The sequence below is a fragment of the Morus notabilis genome, unplaced genomic scaffold (assembly GCF_000414095.1).
Source record: "Morus notabilis unplaced genomic scaffold, ASM41409v2 Scaffold118, whole genome shotgun sequence".
NCBI lineage: Eukaryota > Viridiplantae > Streptophyta > Magnoliopsida > Rosales > Moraceae > Morus > Morus notabilis.
The window spans coordinates 211,675-235,699 of NW_010364457.1; the positions used below are offsets into that span (position 1 = coordinate 211,675).

A 24,025-nucleotide genomic window follows, 5' to 3' on the forward strand; every position below is an offset into this window, starting at 1 on the left:
ATAATCAAATCCTTAATGACGTTTGCTTTTAAGAAGTAACATGTAATAATTCAGCTCAGGACAGAAACCCATCACAAAGTACTTCCGAGAAATGCAAATGTTGTTGTTGAGTTAAGTGATTTAAGTGTAAATATTGAGTTGAGTTTGAGTTATAATTTAAGTAAAAATTATAATTTAAATCTGTATTTAATTGTGTAAATTTAAATTATAATTTGATATTAAAATCTATTTGAGTGTGCTTGTTTCTAATAATACTTAAATTGTGAATAGTATCTTGATTTTTTTTATTTCTTTCATTTAATTGATTTTATGCAATTAAATCTGAATATTTGAGTTGTGAATATTGAAAAGAAAAAATGGTATATATTTTTTATTTAAATTTATTTAATTTAAAAAATTAAAAAAATGGCATAACGAGAACATAAACTAAAAATTAAAAAAACATCTCCATACCCCCCGTGACCCGTCCACTTCCCTTTCTCAACCAACTCGCTCTCTCTCTTCTCTCTCCGGCGAGCACAGGTCTGGCGAGCTCAGGTCCGGCGAGCCCAGGTCCGGCGAGCCCAGGTCCGGCGAGACCAGGTCCGGCGAGCCCAGGTCCGGCGAGTCCATACCCCCGTCATCTTCCCTTTCTCAACCCACTCGCTCTCTCTCTTCTCTCTTTCTCTCTCGAATAACTCCCTCTTTCTCTCTCTTCTATCTCCGGTGAGTCCAGTCACGGCGATCCTACCCAGCCCCAAACCCAGCCCCGGCGCAGCCCCGTTGCAATCCCGACCCTACCCGCGCAACTTGACAAAATCTCTCTGCCGCCATTGCGACCCTGCCCGCCCCAAACCGAGCCCCAGCCCCAAATCGTGGATTTCTCTAAACAAGTTTCAACATTTCTCAAAAAAAAAAAAAAAAAAAAACCCAACGTAGAAGACGATGCAGTGGTACTTCGTTGCGGCTTTACTCACCATTCTCACCAGTTCTCAGGTCAGTGAAACAAATCCCATTTACTCTTTATCTTCGTTTTTCTTCAAACTCGTTTATGCCTTCCAATTCGATAGATCTCTTTAGTTTTCTGCTTCCGAAGTCTGAATCAGAGTATAAGAAGATATGGGTTTTGTTAGATTTTTATTGAAATAGTGAAATTTTTGGATTAACGTGACCCCAGATCAAATCAGTTGAGCTTTTTTTCGATTTCACTGTCTAGTTATTGTCCCAATTAAGTTTATAGTGAAAGATTCTTTTGTCATTTTTTTTTTATTTTGATCAGTTAATTTGTGCATTTGTCATGAATTTGACAATGGGAGATTAAAATTTTGCAAATTATGGGAAAAATTGTAAATTATTAATGTTGTAAATCATTATTATTGTCTATTCTTGCTTATTTTAAGTGAAAAAGCTAGTCATTTGACTTGATTGAAAGAAATGTGGTTAAATCTTGAGTGTCTGATGGATTATAATTATAATTTTAGCATTGTCAAGCTCTATTGGCGAAGAACAACATAATGGACTTTTAGTAGAAAACACAATGTGAAATAAAGCTTGGAAAATTTTAGGGAAGTTCTATTCATTGAAGTGAATTTTACTATTTTCTTTCTAGTGATAGTAGTTGAACTTGTATTTCGGTTTTCTCCTTAAATTTTTTATTTTAGAAAGGTAGAGAGAGATAACTCTCTGCTTGGATAGCACTTTGTATGATACAATTGAGTTATGATTTACCCTAAATAAAGTACTTGTTGGATATGTTTCTGTATGGAATTTTTATGGAAGAGGACTAATATGTAAGGAATGGAGATTATTTTGATGAAGTTAGTGGATTTTGTTTTCTTGCCTGAGACAGACGGATTACTTGATTGTACGTTTAATACGATGAATTATCTACTTTTATGGTATAGATTATTATTATTATTTTTTAATGAAATAATTCAGGGAATACTGACAACACTCTCCCAAAGTAATGGCAAGTATTTGTATGACTACGCAACTGTTCCATTTCTTGCAGAAGTATTCAAGGTACTTCACTTTAGTTTCCTTTATTTAGACATTGTTTGACAATGAAGCTACTTTCACTTTACCTCTTGACCCGCGGTTAAAATTTTTTTGTGGGTTCTCTAGCTATTAAGTGAATTCTTTTCCAATTTCTCCCTTACATATATTTTCTTCATAGCTACTCATTCCTTTTTTCGTTTTTATTCTTTAAAATTATAGCTAGTAGTTTCTAGTATACTTCTTTGGAGAGAATGTCAAGCATCACCTTCGACACAGATGACTACTGATTGGAAGACCGTGCGACTATATCCTATTCCCTCAGTTATATATCTAATTCACAACAATGTTCAGTTTGCTACTCTGGTTTATGTTGATACATCCACATATCAGATAATGGGCAATCTGAAGATTGTTACTACTGGTATCTTGTTCAGGTACCTACTTTATTAGTTTTTGTAGGGACAAAAGTTCCTTGGTAGATTCCATTTTGTTACTGCTTTCTCTTTATGCATTCCATTCGACTTCGACTTGCATTGCTGTTTTCAATTGATTGGTTCAGCTTTGTACTTTTTAAGGCTATTCCTGAAGAGGAAGCTGTCTAATCTGCAATGGATGGCAATCGTTCTATTAGCTGTTGGAACAACCACAAGTCAGGTGATTTCAAAACTGCTCCGTGTTTCATCAGAATTTAAGGCTTTTTTCCCACATTCTAGACTGCCATTGGTTGCCTGCAATTCATGAATTTGTTTCTCGGTAGAAAGAGGTCTGATGTATGGTAGTTACACTATTTTACCTTTATACTTGGATAGTAGCACCGATCTTTGAGAGATAACATTTGATAATTATTTTTTGATTGTCTTTTAGTCTTATTTATCATTTATGTATTTCATCCGTAAATGCAACTTCCATCTACTTTAAGATTTTAAAAAACTTCCGTCAAGAATGGTCATTTGATTAGTAATTCATCTATAATGTTATAGGTTAAAGGTTGTGGAGAAGCTTCGTGTGATTCTTTATTCTCAGCGCCAATCCAAGGGTATATGTTGGGCATCCTATCAGCTTGTCTTTCTGCATTAGCTGGTGTTTACACAGAGTTTTTGATGAAGAAGAACAATGATAGCTTGTACTGGCAGAATGTGCAATTGTATACGTAGGTATCTTTTCTTGACAATGCATCTCTTCTTTACAGACTGCAATCAGTTGTGTGATATATATATATATATATAATATAGATAAAATATGTATGTATATGTATTACAATATATGTGCAGTGAATAGAAGATACTAGTATGGCTCCGTACAAAGACATAATATTGAATTGTTTTACTTGTGACATTACTGAAAGTTCTTGTGGAGACTTTCACTAATATAGATTTCCTTTCTCATGATATGTGTGGGTTTTGTTCATTTTCCTTTTATCGCTCAAGCATTTAATTATCTCCTTACACATAGCAGATTTGGCGCAATTTTCAACATGGCGCGGCTTCTCTTGGACGATTTCAGGCATGGGTTTGAGAACGGACCCTGGTGGCAACGCCTTTTCTACGGATACACTTTTACAACTTGGATGGTGGTCTTAAATCTTGGATCAACTGGCTTGTTGGTCTCTTGGTTGATGAAATACGCTGACAATATTGTTAAGGTAACAGATTCCTAGTCAGGCTGTATGCTTCAAAGTTCAAGTGGATTAAACTAAATGATTCTAAGACTATCTCCAATGCCAATGCTACATTTGTGCTCCAATGCAATGATGCTATTTCAAATGGTATATCTACCAAAATTAAAAAAGTGATTTCAGCAATCAAAAGAAATCAAATGCCAAAATTTGGGCACGTGCTAGCAGATGCCAAATTTAGCACCAAAAATAGCATTTGGAGAGTGATTTTCTTACTTAAATGCTTAAATTTGACACAGACACACCAATTCGACGATGCATTGAGATGCTCAATACATCTTTGATATGTCATTTGTGAAATTTTTTCACAAGAGCTAAGATTTAGCACGACACAAATCAACTTTCATAGTGTCCAGACTCCAGAGAAACAATTAACAACGCCATTCACTCTCCTATATGATACATTTCAGGTCTACTCAACATCAATGGCAATGCTGCTGACAATGGTTTTATCTATCTACCTTTTCACCTTCAAGCCCACATTGCAGGTAGGGAAAAAAAAGGAAGAAAAAAACTGTACACTTGGGAAGAGTAACTGTAGTCTTTATCATAAGTATGCAAGAAAAATCACTAATGATTTTGCAATCCTTTTCATCATGCTGTTGCAGCTTTTCTTGGGAATTATCATCTGCATGATGTCACTACACATGTATTTCGCTCCTCGGAACATGCTTGTAGACATATCGGTTACGGCTAAAGCTGCTTCTGAGAGTCTGAAAGAAGTTTCTGTTGACCGAAGATCAGATTCCTAATGCCAACTCCTCTTCAAGAGACGGATACATTTTTTGACACGTGATAGGAAGTTGAACACAATTGCAGTCTCTGGAATATGTACAGTAGCTGCATCTACAGTGTGCATCAAGATAAATCCATTCTGAGGAATTCCTTGTGTTCTACTTTGGTGGCAGTGATGGCACAACAATTGCTTTTAAAAGAAAGGAATCGATTCTAACCGGCGATTCCCTTGCGAGCTTATTTGATCACATGAGACAGATTTGATCAATAATTTTGTCTTAGTTCTTTTAACATTGTGTCATTAGATTGCCATTGGCTGCCTTCATAAAATATGTTCATGAAAAGCGCCATTGAAATTGAAATTATGTTTACGTTATGGCCTTGATTAAACTTGCCAGTATTACATATACTTGTCACAAACAATCATCTTTAATTCTAGTCGAAATTTTTATATCGTCCGTCTTATTGTTGTTTGACAAAATTATATTCGTTTTTAAACTTTTTTACAATTTTTCTGGTTATCGTCATTGTTGTCCTTTAAGGTGGTGGTTGTTTTTAGGCAATTTCGTCCTGTTAAGGGATGCTGGCTCTTTTCACGAATTTGTGTGGTTTTTTATTTTATTTTATTTTTTTATTTTAATTCTGTGGCCTTTTTTCCCCCTGGTTCCTGTTTTTCATTTTGTTTGGTCTAAAGAATTTGTTTCCGCTATTTATTTATTTATAATTGTTTTCAATATTTATTACCCTTTTTTATTCGTTTTCAACTTTTTAATCGTCTTTTCTTTTTCTTCTATTTTTTTTTTTGAGTATTTCTATACACTCTAATATCTAATATTCTATCATGATCTTTGTTGGTGGCCTTTTTTTTTCAAGTTATTGTTGCTAAAACCACTCTCGGCGTTTTTATCTTTTTGGCGCTTTTCTCATTTTAACGTGATTGTATTAGCCACGAGTTATCGATTGAAGTAATTACATAAAATACCTATTCTTGAAGTTGTATTTGTAAAATATGTACAATATTATAAAAAGGCCAATTTCAATTTTATAAGGTTTTTTTTTTTCCTCATTTGCCCTTTTTGAGTATTTTAGGAATGTTAATTTTATGATTTGTTTCTCTTTTTTTATTCCCATTTTTTTCATTAAATTGTATATACTTACTTTCCCTTTTTAACCGGATTTGATTTATTTGTATTCAATCATTTTCTATTCACTCTGATATGTTTTCTTCATGGTTTATCTTTTCCCATTTGTTTTTGGCAACCATTTACACGTGTGGGTTCTTTGACAAACATCTTCTTCCGTTTCTGGCAACCATTTATGGGTTCTTTGACGTTTATATTATTTTGAAGGTAGGCAAACGTTTGGGTTGGTTTAAAGGTGTTGTTTTTGAGATTTTCACACGAAAGAGTTGTTCCATCACATGAAGACAAGGTTTGTTTTTAATTTGGTTTTCATCATTTTCCTTCTTCTCAAATCGTCTGTTTTTTCTTCTTGTTATATTTTTTTCTTTTTTGTATTCGTTGTTCTTTCTAATTAATTTGTGGTTTTGTATATTCATCTTAATTAGTCATATATTCCCTATCTTAATGATTATAACATTAGTCCAATAAAATTTGTGTGTGGGTTTGAATATTTATCTGTTATAGTCATATATTCCTTGTCGTAATGAATTTAGTATTAGTCTAATGAAATTAGAGTATATATCTGTTGTAGTCATATATTATGTATATTAGTCATATAGTCTCTATCGTCATGATTTTATTATTAGTATAATGAAATTTGTGTTTGGGTATTTAAATGTTTTCTTCTTTGAACTAATAGATTATGCTATCGTATTTAATTTGTGGTTTTGTATATTCATCTTAATTACTGATATAGTTCCTATCTTAATGATTATGACATTACTCTGATGGATATTTGTTTGAAATTACTGTCGTTTCTGCATGGTTTAATATTTCGTTGTTGTTTATCAAAATCTTTGTGGTTTTCATGTAATGTCGCGGTTTTTTTTTTTTTTTTTTTTTTTTTTTTTTTTTTTTTTTTTTTTTGGTTCTCGTTTAATGATTTTCGTCTTTCAATTATGATGTTTTGTGATAGTTGTCGAGATCATTAATTTGTGTTATTTTAATGCACTACTACAATTTTCTCCTATTTGCGACCACATTATTTGCGATGTCGTCGCTATTAAGTGAACATTTGCGGCGACATGTCGTCACAAATATTGTCGTCAAACTGAAAAAATAGTGTTGTCGCGAAAGAGTCAGTTGTTATCCCGATATCGAATGGCGTGAACTTTTACCACCAAAATAACTTATTTGCAACGACATGTCGTCGCAACTAGTTTTGTCACGCCCCCAAACCGGGGTTAGTGACGTAGAGGCTTGTTTAGAAACTTAAACCTGTTTAAGAGAGGGATTAGCATATAATGTTGCGAACATTATAATTTTTTTTTTCAAATTCAAAACATCCAGGTATTTCCAAACAAGCCCATGCATTCAAGAGAAATTTAATTTCAACAACATTTGTGGAATTTCCAACCAAACCAGTTTAAAACCACGTCCCTGGTATCATGTCAGGACTTTCCACAGGTGTTTAGCATAGATGAATATAAACATGAGTAAATGTGACATCACCCCCAGTCTAGCAATATTTAATTTTACAATCCATAATCTTTTATACATGCCTTGAGATAAGAGATAAGAGGAAATACAACTCTTCACTTTCCTGAAACAAGTCCACGTCGCCGGTAGTAGCTGCCTACTCCGCATTACTTCTGGTGTCGCTTGGAGGGGTTTAATACATTTGAAAACATGAAAATGTGAGCGAAAGGCCCAGTAGGATATAATTTTATAAAGCATTTAAAATAAAGGTACTCACGGTCCGAAGATATACACCCGGAACCGGTCATCCCTTTTTAGAAAAGGAAATACTCACATAGTAGAAAATATCTGTATCATGAAAGTGTGCAGCTCATCATACCACTAAACAAGAAGCGGTAAAAATGTCTGTCTAATGAAAAGTGCAGAGCCATAATTCCACTAAACAAGAAGTGGATCTGTACAGGTTTCGGCACCTGCCCCCAAGTATGCGATTCCCACATCCCGATCTCTGAGGCCACCATGCGTTGTATCATTCCTTAAAATATTTCATTTTAAGAAATGATACTCTTTAAAATCTCATTTCTAAAATCATTGGAAAACCTAATAGTATTCACATGCTATTTCTTTTAAAATCATTTACTTTAATCATGTTTTGTTCTAAAACATTTTCATTGGCCAAAATAATTTAAAATGAGGCTAACAAGGATATGGACAAGAATATCCTACCTCTCGGATGTCAAACCTGGGCTAGCCTTCAGTTCTCCTAGCCTCCGTTTTCCTTAAAGCCTTAATACTTGACCTTCTCCACTAGCTTGATCACAAAAGTAATATCTTAGGAAGTATTTCTCATTCCTAAAACGAATTAAGTTCAATCAGGTTTAATTGTTTCCTATTAGTGTGCCTTGACTCAAATCCAAGTTTCACAATGATTTTATAATTCAGTTTGGGGGTTCTTTAAAAATTAGAATCCAATCTATAGGTTTGGTTTTCCTATTTAATTTCAGTTTAAAAATAAGTTTCTAAAGAAATTTCGGCAGCATGCCGACATAAATAGGAAAAATGCCAAACCTGCAATTCAAGTCCAATTTCAATATATATTCTCCAGAATCCATCAAAATCAGTTTCTAATCAATTAAACAAGTCCAATAACTAAAAACCCCCAAGCTTAAAATTCCAACAATAACTGTTCAAACTTAAACCCTAACTCAAAATTATTCAAATCTAACCAAAATCAAACTTTCTCAAGCTTAAAATTCGAATCAAAGAGTGGGTTTCAAAGGGTTTTACCTCAAATCAGTTGCTCGAGCTTTGTCTCCCTCAATTTCTCTGTTTTTCATATTTTTTCTTTGGTGGTTCTCGGCCAAACTGCCGAGAGAGAGAGAGAGTGGGAGAGAGAAATCCAGAGAGAGAGCAAGGGAGAGAACGCCGGCGGGAGGAAGCTTGGAGAAGGAGGTGGCCGGCGGTGGAAGAAAATGGAGAGAGAAAGCGAGAGATGGCGCTGGTGCGTGGAAGAACCAGAGAAGAAAAAGAAGAAAAAAAAAGAAAAACAAGGAGAGTGGGCTGGGCGCACAGGAAGGAAAATGGGGAAAAGAAAAAGAAAAGAAAAAAGAAAAAGAAAAAAGAAAAAGAAAAAGAAAAGAAAAGGAAAAAGAAAAATGAAAAAAAGGAAAATGTATTAAAATTTAAGTGTTTTTTCCAAAAATCTTTGGGGTGAAATTATAAATACTGAAAATAACTTAAAGTCCCTTGATTAATTATGAAAATCAAATTAGGCACACTAATAATCCATAATTTAGCATAATTAAACATGTTTAATTCTAGAGGGCGTTACATTCTACCCCCTTAAGAAATTTCATCCCTGAAATTGAAATTTACCTCACGATATGAACAGATACGGATATCATTCCTGCATCATCCTTTCTAATTCCCACGTTGCTTCTTCAACGCCATGGTGTTGCCACAACACCTTCACTAACGGTATATCACGTTGACGTAGGCTTTTCATCTTTCGGTCAAGAATCTGTATGGGCGCTTCCTCATAAGTCATGTCATACTCACGTCATTCCCGAATCACGGCTATCTTTTCATTATTCTCCTGGATAACATCCGGTCCAAGGGTCAGTCAATCTTCTAACTCAAGCCAACAAACTGGCGATCTACAAGGTCTGCCATACAACGCTTCGAATGGGGCCATCCCAATGCTACTCTGATAACTGTTGTTGTAGGCGAACTCAGCTAAATGAAGATACTTCTTCCAGTTTCCACCAAAATATAGAATGCAAGCATGAAGCATGTCCTCTAAAATCTGAATAACTCTCTTAGATTGTCCGTCGGTCTGAGGATGAAATGCAGTGCTGAAATTCAGTTTGGTTCCCATGGCTTCTTGAAAACTTCTCCAATATCTAGCATTGAAATGAGTTTCACGATCTGATGTGATAGACAACGGAACTCCGTGAAGTCTGACAACGTGCTCCAGATACAACTTTGCTAGAACTTTCCTGGAATAAGTCACACGAAAGGGAATGAAGTGCGCGGACTTCGTTAACCTATCCACAACGACCCATATGGCATCATGCTGATGTTCAATCCTCGACAATCCCATTAGAAAATCCATCGTAATGTGTTCCCACTTCCATCTAGGAATAGGAAGAGGCTGCAGTTCTCTAGCAGGTTTCCGATGTTCAGCCTTGACTCGAAGACAAGTCGCACATTCTGACACGTATTGGTGAACATCCTTCTTCATACCTCTCCACCAATACTGCCTTTTGAGGTCTTGATACATCTTGGTACTCCCAGGGTGAATAGTGAACCTCAATTTATGGGCCTCGTAAAGGATTGTCTTCTTTATCTCATCCACTTGAGGAACGGCAAGGCGATTCCTGAAGTAGAGCGTTCCATCTTCCCGAATATTCCATTCGTCCAGTTTTTCTCCATTCTGAACTCGAGTCCAAATTCCTTGAAGATACGAATCCTGCCATTGGTTCTGCTTAACTTGCTGTATAAGAATTGGCGTTAAAACCAAGTTGTACACCATAGCTTGGTTAGAATCCTCATAATACTGAAGATCATAATCACCTACAATTTCACTCCGTTTCCAATCTTCCAATGCCAAAGATGCTAGGATTCCTGGAGTCTTTCTGCTGAGAGCGTCTGCTACTACGTTGGCTTTTCCAGGATGATACTGCAAGGTGAAGTCATAATCCTCCATGTATTCCATCCACCTTCTTTGTCTCAGATTTAAGTCCTTTTGAGTGAACAGATATTTCAAACTTTTATGATCAGAGAAGATCTGGAATTTTACTCCATAGAGGCAGCATCTCCATATCTTGAGAGCAAAAATCACTGCTGCTAACTCTAGATCATGCGTGGGGTAGTTCTGTTCATGTGGCTTCAGTTGACGAGATGCATAGGCCACAACATGTCTATTTTGCATCAGAAGACACCCACGTCCTCGTCTTGATGCATCGGAATACACCTCGTACGGCTCATCGCTATTAGGAATCGTAAGAATTGGCGCACTGGTTAGCCTAGTCCTCAATTCTTGGAATGCATGTTCACAATCGGCATTTCATTCAAACCTGACTTCCTTTTTAGTCAACCGAGTCATTGGGGTAGCAATACTCGAGAAATCCTTTACAATTCGTCGATAATACCCCGCAAGTCCTAGGAAGCTTCAAATTTCGGCTGCGTTCTTCGGTCGTTCCCATTGTAGCACTGTTTCAATCTTTGAAGGATCCACCGAAATTCCTTGTCCAGATATAACATGTCTAAGGAACTTGACTTCTGTCAACCAGAAATCACATTTCTCCTTCTTTGCATAAAGCTGGTGTTCTCGAAGAGTCTGGAGAACGATCCTCAAATGTTGCTCATGCTCTTCCCAAGTCTTTGAATAAACCAGGATGTCATCAATGAAGACTATCACAAACTGGTCTAAATAAGGGCGGAAGACTCGATTCATCAAGTCCATAAAAGCGGCAGGAGCATTCGGCAATCCAAAATGCATTACTAAGAACTCATAATGCCCATAGCGAGTTTTGAAAGCTGTTTTTAGAATATCATCTTCCTTAATCTTCAACTGATGATACCCGGATCTCAAGTCAAATTTTGAGTAATATCGTGATCCTCCCAGTTGATCGAACAACTCATCGATCCTCGGCAATGGGTACTTGTTCTTCACGGTAACCCTATTCAATTGTCGGTAGTCTATGCACAACCGAAGGGATCCATCGTGCTTTTTCACAAACAAGACAGGTGCACCCTACGGGGAAGTGCTATTTCTAATGAATCCCTTTTCTGCCAACTCTCTGAGCTGTTTCCTTAGCTCTTTCATCTCCGCAGGCGCCATTCGATACGGAGCAATAGAAATCGGAGCCGTTTCCGGAAGTAATTCGATGCAAAACTCGATCTCCCGGTTAGGTGGTAAACCAGGCAAATCATCAGGGAATACATATGCACATTCATCGACCACGGGGACCTCAACATTCTGCCCGGCGATACCGAATTCACCCTCTAATGCCGAAAGGAATGAGAAACAAGCTAAATTCTGCCGTCCTCCGACACTATGCCTCAGTAGTCGTTCTTCTGTAACTGGGTTAACGCCTCCTTGATACGTTACTATCATGCCAGAACCGGTAGTCAAGGTAACTGTCATACGGTGGCAATCAACAATCGCCCCATATCTTGATAACCAATCCATTCCAAGCACCACATCAAACTGATTCATGAGAAGGATTATCAAATCTGCCATTAATTTCTCACTTCCAATCGTGATCACACACGACCTACATATACTAGTCACCTCCACACGTCCCAATGGAGAACTTATAAACATTGAAGTCTCTAAGTCATCGGGTTTCAAACCTAAAATTTTCACAAAAGTAGTGGAAACAAAAGAGTGCGTAGCACCAGTGTCGAACAAAACTCGTGCAAAAGAATGTGAGATAGGTACCATACCCTCGAGGACTGGGTTTTCGGCATGAGCTCCAGAACTTCCCCTGGCCATGGTATGCATCTGCCCCGGTGCTTTTCCTTTTTCTCTCTCATTGTTGTTAGGTCTCCGGTTTTCAGGCCTATACTGTTGCTGCGGTGGGGTAGACTGTACTGATACGGAAGCCTGTGGTCAGAAATAAAAGAAGTTTGGCAGACGGAAGATCGGTACAGGAGGAATTGACATCTGGGCAGGCAACTGGGGCTGATAGAAAGGCGTGAACTGTGGAAGTCTGTCTTGACTAGGAGCAATACCCCTTTGATTCTACAGTAATTGCTGGGTCTGTTGGTTCACCTGTTGGCCCCTAATAGGATAGTTCCTTTTGATATGCCCTAGCTCCCCACAATGGTGGCACTTGAAGCTATAGGGTCCACTCTTCCCATTTTCCGAAGAGCCACTGCTAGCACTAGGCACTCCCCCACTACCTTGCCCTTGATCACGACTTTTTCTATTATTCCTTTGAGGTCCTCCTGAAGTTTTCCCTGAAGCTGCTCGATCCTAGAGGAAGGCGATGTGCTCTTGTTCAACAGAGATGGCTGCTGCAACCAGGTCACTGTAGACTCGATGCCTTAAAGCTACCACTGATTTCCAGATCACACCCTTAAGACCTTTCTCAAACTTTAGGCACTTCATGCGCTCCGATTCAATCAAGGAATGAGCAAAACGGGATAATTCATTGAACCTAGCTTCGTATTCCCTCACTGTCATATCCCCTTGCTGTAGGCCCATGAATTCCATGGCCTTTTCATCTCGATAACTTTAGGGTAAGAATTGCTCATTAAAGAGCGCTTCGAATTGTTCCCAAGTCATCCCCTCTACATCATGCATTCGCCGGATATGCTTCCACCACGCACCTGCAGGACCTTCAAACTTAAAAGCTGCGAACTCCACCCAATACTCATCCGGTACTCCCATGGTACTTAGATGTTTAGACACCGATTCAAACCAATACTTAACTTCCTGGGGTCCACCCGCGCTAGTAAATGCAGGAATTGAACTACGCTTGTACTCACAGAAGTAGTTCTATTTTCTGTCCTCCGCGGGACGTTCATTTTGGGCTTTAGTAGCCATCCCCTGGAAGACGGCGTACATGGCTTCCATGAATTGCTCATTCGGCATCGCTGGTGGGTTAGGATTTCTACGGCGCGGCGGCATTCTTTTATCTAAAAAGAAAACTAGGCTGTTTTAGTGGTTTCCTGATGTCATTCATGTATGCATAATTCCAAACCCTAAGGTTCTAAACTAAGGGCTCTGATACCAAGTCTTGCCACGCCCCCAAACCGGGGTTAGTGACATGGAGGCTTGTTTAGAAACTTAAACCTGTTTAAGAGAGTGATTAGCATATAATGTTACGAACATTATAATTTTTTTTTTCAAATTCAAAACATCCAGGTATTTCCAAACAAGCCCCTGCATTTAAGAGAAATTTAATTTCAAGAATGGTGGTGGAATTTCCAACCAAACCAGTTTAAAACCACGTCCGTGGTATCATGTCAGGAATTCCCATAGGTGTTTAGCATACATGAATATAAACACGAGTAAATGTGACATCAACCCCAGTCTAGTAATATTTAAGTTTACAATCCATAATCTTTTATACATGCCTTGAGATAAGGGATAAGAGGAAATACAACTCTTCACTTTCCTGAAACAAGTCCACGTCGCCGGTAGTAGCTGCCTACTCCACACTACTTCTGGCGTCGCCTGGAGGGGTTTAATATGCGAGGGGTTTAATACATTTGAAAACAGGAAAAGGTGAACGAAAGGCCCAGTAGGATATAATTTTATAAAGCATTTAAAATAAAGGTACTCACGGTCTGAAGATATACACCCGGAACCGGTCATCTCTTTTTAGAAAAGAAAATACTCACATAGTAGAAAATATATGTATTATGAAAGTGTGCAACTCTTCATACCACTAAACAAGAAGCGGTAAAAATGTCTGTCTAATGAAAAGTGCAGAGCCATAATTCCCCTAAACAAGAAGTGGATCTGTACGAGTTTCGGGGCCTGCCCCCAAGGATGCGATTCCCACATCCCGATCTCTGTGGCCACCATGCGTTGTATCATTCCTTAAAATATTTCATTTTAAGAAATGATACTCTTTAAAATCTCATTTCCAAAATCATTGGAAAACCTAATAGCATTCACATGCTATTTCTTTTAAAATCATTTACTTTAATCATGTTTTGTTCTAAAATATTTTCATTGGCCCAAATAATTTAAAATGAGGCTAAAAAGGATATGGACAAGAATATCCTACCTCTCGGATGTCAAACCTGGGCTAGCCTTCAGTTCTCCTAGCCTCCACTTTCCTTAAAGCCTTAATACTTGACCTTCTCCACTAGCTTTATCACAAAAGCAATATCTTAGGAAGTATTTCTCATTCCTGAAAAGAATTAAGTTCAATCATATTTAATTGTTTCCTATTAGTGTGCCTTGACTCAAATTCAAGTTTCACAATGATTTTATAATTCAGTTTGGGGGTTCTTTAAAAATTAGAATCCAATCCATAGGTTTAGTTTTCCTATTTAATTTCAGTTTAAAAACAAGTTTCTAAAGAAATTTTGGCAGCATGCCGGCATAAATAGAAAAAATGTCAAACCTGCAATTCAAGTCCAATTTCAATATATATTCTCCAAAATCCATCAAAATCAGTTTCTAATCAATTAAACAAGTCCAATAACTAAAAACCCCCAAATTTCATTGAATTCCAACAATAACTGTTCAAACTCAAACCCTAACTCAAAATTTTTCAAATCTAACCAAAATCAAACTTTCTCAAGCTTAAAATTCGAATCAAAGAGTGGGTTTCAAAGGGGTTTACCTCAAATCAATTGCTCGAGCTTTGTCTCCCTCAATTTCTCTGCTTTTCATTTTTTTTCTTTGGTGGTTCTCGGCCAAACTGCCGAGAGAGAGAGAGGGGGGGAGAGAGAAATCCGGAGAGAGAGCAGGGGAGAGGGAGAGAACGCCGGCGGGAGGAAGCCCGGAGAAGAAGGTGGCCGGCGGTGGAAGAAAATTGAGAGAGAGAGAGATGGCGCTGGTGTGTGGAAGAACCAGAGAAGAAGAAGAAGAAAAAAAAAAGAAAAAGAAGGAGAGTGGGCTGGGCGCACGGGAAGGAAAAGGGGGAAAAGAAAAAAAAAAAGAAAAAAGAAAAAGAAAAATGGAAAAAAGAAAAATGTATTAAAATTTAAGTGTGTTTTCTAAAAATCTTTGGGGTGAAATTATAAATACTGAAAATAACTTAAAGTCCCTTGATTAATTATGAAAATCAAATTAGACACACTAATAATCCACAGTTTAGCATAATTAAACATATTTAATTCTAGAGGGCGTTACAAGTTTATTATTTGTGACAACATATGTCGTCTCAAATACAATTCAATTAATTTTTTGCCCCCAAGCAAAAAAGATTATTTTGGCGGGGTGGCAAAATTTTTTTGCGAAGACATTAATTTATTTCGTCGCAAAAAGTGATTTGTATTCCCTCAGTAAGATGGAAGGTGGAAAAAGTGGGCGGGTCTCCAAATGTTATTTACGTCGAGATTAATGTGTGTCATCGCAAAAAGTGATTTTAATTGCCTCAGCAAAATAGAAGGCGGGGAAAGTGGGCGGGTCCCTAAATATTATTTACGACGATATTAATGTGTGTCGTCGTAAATAATAATTCCAGAACCTTCCTCCTAAACCCTAAATAATTTAGTTATATTTGCGACAACATGTGTCGTCGTAAATAATGTTTTATGTTGTCACAAAAAAGTCCATTATATACGAGCAGAGCCCCCTCCTCCATTTTTTCTGATCGACTTCTTTCTCTCTCTCCCTCTCAGTCAGCCTCTCACCATTTTTTCCGATTTTCTCTCTCCAAAATCTTAAAATCTCTTTATATTCTCTTCAAAATCAACAATATTATAAGTTTTATTTGTTTTTTCATCCAAAAAATCCCAAAATCCCAAAATCTACCACCACCGTTGAAATTTGCCGCCGCCGCCCTTTGTCCCTGTTAGTCTTGCCGTTTTCAGCCCTCGTTTCAGTGGGTTTGAATTTTGTAAGTTTTTTTAGTCTGAATTATTGTATTTGTTAGTTTAAATTTTATGACTTTTTTGTTATTTGAATTGTATATAATTATAGATTATAAATCTTAAAATTTGATTTATAGATTTTAGAATTCATATATAATTTGAAATTTGAATTATAGATTAAATTTAAGGTTATAATTTGATTTAGGTTGAGATTAAAAGTTTTAATAATTGTTCTGGGTGGCACATCTTGTAGTTATGGTGTGCCAAAATCTTGTAAAAATTATTTTTTACAGGTTTAAATTTTTGAATAATAAGAAAAATATGTCGTTATGATGTTGAAATTTTATTAAAATCTATTAATTTTAATAATTTAATTAATAATAATTAGTTATATTAATAAAAAAATTAAAAATTAATTATAAACATTATTAGTATAACAATAAAAAAAATAACTTGTTCATAAAATTTGATAAAACTTATAAAATTGAAACATGAAATGTTAAACTTTCTTTATAAACGTGATTGTATAGTCACAAGAAAACATGAAGTATGATTAGATGTGTTATTATTTTTATAGTCAAGATGCCAATTGACAAGAGTTGGATGCATATGAAAAATCAGTTATTTGATTAGTATTGGGAAGGATTGTCTGCTTTTATCAATATTGCCAAAGATTATGTTGATAAAAACGATTGTACAAGTTGTCTATGTCAAAGGTGTTTAAACCATAAGTTTTTTCCAGTAGAAACATTAACAACAATTCAGTCTTCCTTTTCAAGTGTAAGTGGTTGGACACTCGGGCATAAAGAAGAAGAATTCAACAATATAAGAATAGAGTCAGTGTCTTCGTCAAGGACTCGTGGTATGAGCATGAACCATTCATTCTAGCTTCCCAGACGGAATAGGTTTTTTACGTTGAGGATTTATATAACGGTCCGAATGGTGATGATGAAATTGTGTTTGAATATATTGAAGATGAACCCGTCGATTCTGAAGATGATGACGACGTAGAAAGTGTTGATGATGTTGTAGACATTCGTAGTGATGACGAATAGAACCAAAGTAGTTACCTCAAATTTATGAATTTTTTATAAAATTTTTAAGAAATTGTGTACCAAATAAAGTAACAAATAAAATTTTTTTTACGACACAGCATCTCCATGTCTGGCCCAGTAGCTACATGCGCCGGCTCTACAGGAGGATCATAGCCACCACCTGATTCGACAAGACTCCCGACACATTGTCAGTCAGGTATTATACACTACGACACATGCTCCTAAAACTTGTTACTTGTCGAACTCTTTATAATCAAATTTTGTTATTTTTATTTTCGTACAGTTCCGGAGCCGACATCGAAGTCATGCGCTCGATGAATCCCAACATCAACTTCTTGCCAGTTAACCACCCCCAACTGTTGGTTCCTCCGCCGCCTGAGCAAAACGAAGAAGACGAGGATGAGGACGACGATGCTGCTAATTTAGGAGATTAAAATATCTATTTTTATTTTTTTTATTATCAATACTTTTTAGTATTTTTTAATTAATTTACCTTTTAAGACTTATTTTATTGTTGTGCTCACTATTTTATATCAATTATATTATTATAAATTTTCTTCAAATTTTTATCTTCATTAATTAATATTATTAGGAACATACAAAAAAAAAAAAACTATTTGCGACGACATTTCTACGATGTCATCATAAATACTACACATTACTAGCGACAACAATGTAGTCGCAAAAGGTTTCAAGTACATTTACGACGATACTTTGTTGTCGCAAATAATCTATGACATGTCATCATCAACGACATATTCGACGGAATATTCATGACGACTTATTCGTGACGATTGTCATCGCAAATATATTTGTTACAATATCTTAAAATTGTATCGTCACAAATAGATCATTTGCGACTAATTTTTTACGGCGACTAATTTACGACGACATATCGTCAAAAATGCTTTATTTGCGATGACATAACGCCTATTTACGATGACATTGAGTCGCCGCAAATGACCTTTTTTCTTGTAGTGGGTCGTGGTCTTTCACAAGCTTTCCATCCTTGCGTTTTTCTTTCTTTCTTTGTGTTTTTTTATTTTTATTTTTTTTAATGATTTCGTCTTTGAGTTATCTGTATATAAAATAAAGTAAATTGTTAGTGACTTCTTGTTTTTTAACCTTCATTGTCCTTTTGTTATTATTATTTATCACTTCTGTTTTAAAGCTATTGCCGTTTTTATTTATTATTGTTGTTTTACGTGGTTTTTGTCTTTTTCCCTCGTTTTTAAGTATCTATAGCGTTTTCTTGCAGTTGTTTCTTTCCACGGAGTAATCTTCAGTTGTTGCGACTATTGTGTTTATTGATTTGCGTCGATTTTAGGTAGGCTTCTTTTCCATGTCCCTTCTTACGTCCTTGTGCCTTTTAGGTTTGCATTCTTTTACTTGATTTTTTTTTCTTTTGGTCGTCTTCAGTTACTTGTTACTTGTTTTAGGGGAGTCTTCAGTTACTTATCGTTTAATCTTTCTTGCCGTTTTTTATTTTATGTCGTTTTCTAATTTTTTTGTTAATCTCATGTGGATGTCGTTTTTATGTAACACCACTTTTAAAAGGTGTTGTTTTCAAGTTGACGTGTTCGCGTGCTTTGCATTTGTTTCCCTTGTTGTTCTCGAAATGTCCCTATCACTATGATTCGATCTTTTCTTATTTTCTATTTTCATCTTTTACTTGATAAAATTATCAGTCCCAATATAAATTTGCATCTTCCACCCTTTATTCTTGACCTCCTTACAAACATCATTTATGAAATATCAAAATTTTGAATTATCAGTCCCAACATAAATTAATTTGCATCTTCCACCCTTTATTCTTGACCTCCTACAAACATCATTTATAAAAAATCAAATTTCACACACTTATTTTACGCATTTTGAATTATCAAATTTCCATTAAATTTCATTAAATTTTTAACTAAAAAAAAATTTCAAATATTTTTTTATTTTTTTCTAAGGTGGTTCAAAAAGAAAAAAATTAAACGTAATAGCATTGGTACAATTATTAATTTTCTTTGTAAGAAGTTGATTAATTAAGGAAGTGGGATGACGAGGGTTTCAACTTATTGGATGGCAAGTAGGAAAACAAAAAGAGAGGGGGGGAAAAAAAAGCAACGTGTAATAGGTGGTAAGTAGTAGGAAGTGGGCTCTTACTCAATCATTTTAATAAATATCGCCTCTGGCCAATTGGCGTCATGAAACTTTCTCTTCTTTTAAGCTGGAAAAGCATTGCTTTTGTGAATTAGAAACATTATTGAAAAAAAAATGAGGCTCCAATCTAAATACTCAGAAGACCCTAACAAGGGAATGATGGGGCGTTGATAAATATCTGCAATTATGTCTTCATTATTGAGGTTGATTTTCCAAAAAGAAGATTCTTGGCGATCATTCCATTAATGAAACTTGAATAATTTGCTACTTTCTTGACATTGCACATAATCATAACACTTCACAATAGTTCTCACCATATTTCCTTGCGTAACAATTTACATGACAAATTCTTCCAAATTAGCGTTGAGGCAAAAGATACTTTCACTGTCCAAAACAAATCTAGATTTTAAGACTTTTTAGTTTTACTTATAGCAGAAGAAGCGAAAAATAAGTAGAAAAAAAAAAACAACTAACTTCACAAAATGACTATAAAAATGTGTTAGTGTTTGTGCATAGTATATTTTGTAAACTCTTAATTTGGTTATATAATTTTTATACACACTAGTTGTGTCGTGTTATGCACGAAGAATTTTTGGCCCAAGTGAGAATCCGCGTAAAGCTAGCAAGCAACTTACTCCACACTTTCATTTCGGATTGATGACTAGAAAGATCTAGAAGAGGGGCAGGCCAATAATGTATCTACAATCCTCAATCATAAAAACATTACAACCAAACCATTCATTTTTTTTTTTAATTAAAATATTTGTCCTTTATTTTCTAACGGACAGCTTTCAACTCTAGTCTTTAATTGCAAGGAATTGTAACTTTCTAATGACCTCTATAAACTTGCACACAATAATAGATATATTAAATACTTGGTAACATAACCTCCCCATATTCAAAATCCTTCGCTTTCTAGAAATAAATGTCCCCTTTATTTGATTACTTTTCTAGCAAGCACTCGAATTCTCTCTCTCTCTCTCTCTCTCTCTCTCTCTCTCTCTCTCTCTCTCTCTCTCATATTGGGGTCTATAAAAGAAGGAAATTTTGCTTGACTATATAGATCAAGAAAAAGAGAAAACATTTGGTCCTAGGAAATTAAGGTGAGGAAATTATACAATGAGTGGAAGTAGTTTTCCAAACACTGCCTATACAATCCAAGGATTGAAACCAAGTGGAAATAATCACATGAGCAAGAATATTGAGAAGCCTTGTCACTTCCAAATGCCTCTTCACTATCCAAAATACAAGAGAAGCGACTATGAGACCATGCCCGAGTGGAGACTTGACTGCCTTTTGAGAGAATATGGTTTGCCCATCATTGGAGATGCGGAGGAGAAGAGGAAGTTTGCCATGGGAGCTTTTCTTTGGCCTTCTCATGATCACTAATTAGGAAATTTAAGCTTATAAAATATCAGATTTTCTATGCTTTTGTTCTAGAGTTTTATATGTGTAATCTAATATGTCCATGTTTATGCTATATATAGTTACTAATGCATTACTATATGGTTGTAGTAGTCTTGGATTAAGTAGCTAAACTTCTTCGGAGTTTGCCTTCCTCTATGTACTAATTGCCACTTTTCTTGCCTTTTAAGGGCTTCTTTTTAATGGAATGTAATATACATTAGAAATAAAAAAAAAAAAACACTTTTTTTTCCTCATATGATTCCCTGATCATGGCAGCTTCATTTGTTATAAGCCTTAAATCGACGTACTAAGTTTGTTGAAATTGTTCATCTCTTCTAATTAAGTATATAGAGAGCAAAAATAAAATAAAAAATAAAAAGAGGCTGAAAAGGGAAAATGTATACCGAATCCGAATGTAATCCTAGTACTAGTTCAACTGAAGATAACCAAATTTCTTGAGAACACACCTTTGTACTTTTTATTCTTTCCCTTTTGTTTTTTATTTTCGCTCAGAAACTTTTTAACCTTTTGATGCCATTTCTTCTCCCAATTGTTTTGATTATGCAGTAAAAAATTTAAAACCTGTTAATGTTTCATTACTTGCAAACGTTTAACTGTGTAAATGCAAAATTATATTTGTGAACCAGTATTCGTGCCATGACTTGGATACCGGCACCATAGGACGACTTGGTGCAACATTAATTCTTCGGTTTTTTTTTTTTTTTTTATTTCACTCTTTTTTAGGGGTAAAATTTCAGTTTTATTACTTGACCATTTATGATAATTTATTTTGGTAACATTCTTTGCCCTTGCATATCTTGTTCATTTACTCTTATCATATAACTTTGTATCGGCTAAGTTCACAAGTTAGAAATAAACGGACTCAAACAGCTAACACTCGCTACAGGATAAACCACTGTCTCTCAGGCCCTCAACGTCTATTCTACTATACAGGTCACTTATAGACATTGATGAGGGCTGTCCCTCCCTCTATCTAATTACATCCGGTAAGATATGGTTGGAACTTTTTAACTCTTTTATAAGCTCTTAGGCCTCATTAATTTTATTGATTCGAGTTTTTAGTTCTAGATTTTTACAGTTAAAAGCTCTTAGAAAATGTCACATTTAACTTTCTCTGTTGCAGTTAAAAGCTCTAAAAAAACGCCACATCTCAGTTCGAATTGAAAACTCGAATTTTTGAAACGAACGAGGCTTTAAAAATTCCATATTGATTAATTGGACTAACTTGCTCAAGTGAAGTGGTTTGCAGGGTTTGACCGCTTCACAGAAAGAAGTTTTAGTGAGAGGGAGAGAACACACTCCAACGAGAGCTCTCTCGTCACTGACTCATAGCATGAGAGGGGGTTCGCTTCAACCGTGTCAAGCATATTCTATGCCACAAGTTTTGTTTTTTTTTTTTTTTTTAATCCTCTGTTCCACAAGTTGGACAAGGTAATAGATCATTCCAGTCTCTATCTTTAATTAAACTCAGATTTTTCTTTTGTCGTTTTCGTTTTATCTTAATTCAATGTTTAGTAACAATCCATACCAGTTATACTTATCTCTAACATACCCTGATATTGAAAACATGAGCCTCTTTGTCCTGTTAAGATCAATTTGATGGCTAAATTTCATAAAAAAGAAGGTTGAAATCTAACTAGGAATAGCATTCATAGTTACCATCAGTTTATTTCTAGTTAGTTGTTAGGTCTCTAATTAAATATGAAAATTAAATGTGCCCTCGTCTTCACGGCATACGTATCAGGACAAGGGAAAATGATCTTCTCTTCAATGTCCATTTTATTTATCGATTTGTTTTTAAACCACACACTATAGTCTACGCATGAACAAAAGGGAAACGATTTCATCCTTTTCTGTAAACCGCCAACTAAATAAGTCGGCCCATTTGCTTTTCTATATTTTGTGCTACACTATTATCAGCTCTACGTTCCGCTAAGAATTAGATACCTTAATTCTTTACTATCGTCTCACCACCAAAAAAAATAAAATAAAAATAAAAAAAACTAACAAAAAACAATACACAAGATTTATAAGGGTTCACCTCTAATTATGTCTTCTTTTGACCACTGAAGTAATCACCTTGATAAAAAAAAAAAAGAGACGATTATAAGAGAAATCATACGTCTCTCAGTTCTCTCTTAGGACCCATTTAGTTTACTGGTTCGAGTTTTTAATTTGAGTTGAGATGTGACTTTATGTGAGAATCTTTTACTATAATAAAAAAATTAGACGTGACTATTTTTAAAAACTTTTTATTATAACAAAATTCGAATAAGTGAAATAAACGTGGCCTTAACATCTGCATGTCCATATGACAATAATTTTGTAGTAGAACTTCAATACCTTGAAGAGAAGAGCACATCAATAACGTAAGCAGTGGAAGAATCTGTCTTTTCATTGTCTTGAAACAAGATCAGTGGGGCCTTCTAAGGAATTCTGCAATCTGCATTATATAGTATCAGCGTTGATTTTCATGTCTTTTCTTAAATACAAACACAACTTGTTCTGAAGGATAAACTGCCACCACAAGCATAATAGACTGCAGAATGGCTTGTCTTTAGAGCAGCTAGGATTGAGAAAAAGTTGAAAGAAAATAATTGGAAGTCTAGGGAACAAGAAAAGAAAATATGGGTCTAGATGCAATGCATTGACATGCTTGAAATGAACACGGATTGCTGACATGAATGTGCTGTAACTTGGCTTCATTAAATTTTGAGAAATACAACTACTGATCTCATAGAATGACTGATTTTTTGTTTTTTTGTTTTTAATTTTTAGTTTAAAATGGGGTGCATCTTTAATTAAGAAAATATAATTTAGTAGGGTAAGAGGCTAGCCAAGCTAACCAGAAATTAAATACCTTTTGTCTCCTGTTCTTTCTTGGTAGAAGACTTTTAAAAAAGAAGGAACTTTGCAACAAGATCATATTTGAGTTCTTGATTAGTGAAAAAATATCTGCAGTAACTTAAAAAGCTCAAACACAAACAAAAATTAGCTTTTCTAGCCGGGAAATAAGACCTCACTCATTCAATACAAATGAATTAGAAGACAGAGTAAAATATGCATGATAATGGAACAGTTGCATACATTTAGTCATGTATATCATCATCAAAGCACATTCTCGATACAATTCGGGTCGGCTATATGGATTCCGGTTCTCCAAACAATGCGGTATTCTCACATTTAGTCGTGTATATAAATACATAAAGATGAATGAGTTTGGAGCATGGATTGACCTGCAGATGACAAAATTTAGAATAGAACTCCAGACTATCCTCAGAGAATTCCTGTGAATCTGGAGACAAACTCTCTGAGGATAGTCTGGAGTTTACTTCTATCTAAATAATTGATAGTAGCATGTAAGTCTTCAAGGATAGATAAATACAAGCTAATAATAA

At 35.5% G+C, this 24,025-nt stretch overlaps 2 protein-coding genes across 2 annotated transcripts; both read left to right on the forward strand.

Annotated features, from left to right (window-relative positions):
* Nucleotides 1-456: 456 nt before the first annotated feature.
* LOC21395306 (CMP-sialic acid transporter 1) lies at nt 457-4,838 on the forward strand. The gene is made up of 8 exons (XM_010106689.2): nt 457-975; nt 1,918-2,001; nt 2,197-2,411; nt 2,553-2,631; nt 2,958-3,127; nt 3,433-3,619; nt 4,063-4,140; nt 4,261-4,838. Exons 1-8 carry the CDS (start codon nt 925-927, stop codon nt 4,402-4,404), a joined length of 1,008 nt encoding a protein of 335 aa, XP_010104991.1. The 5' UTR covers nt 457-924; the 3' UTR covers nt 4,405-4,838.
* Nucleotides 4,839-20,229: 15,391 nt separating this feature from the next.
* Nucleotides 20,230-20,841, forward strand: LOC21395307. Its single transcript, XM_010106690.2, has one exon. It carries the CDS (start codon nt 20,319-20,321, stop codon nt 20,586-20,588), a length of 270 nt encoding a protein of 89 aa, XP_010104992.1. The 5' UTR covers nt 20,230-20,318; the 3' UTR covers nt 20,589-20,841.
* The last annotated feature ends 3,184 nt before the right edge of the window (nt 20,842-24,025 follow it).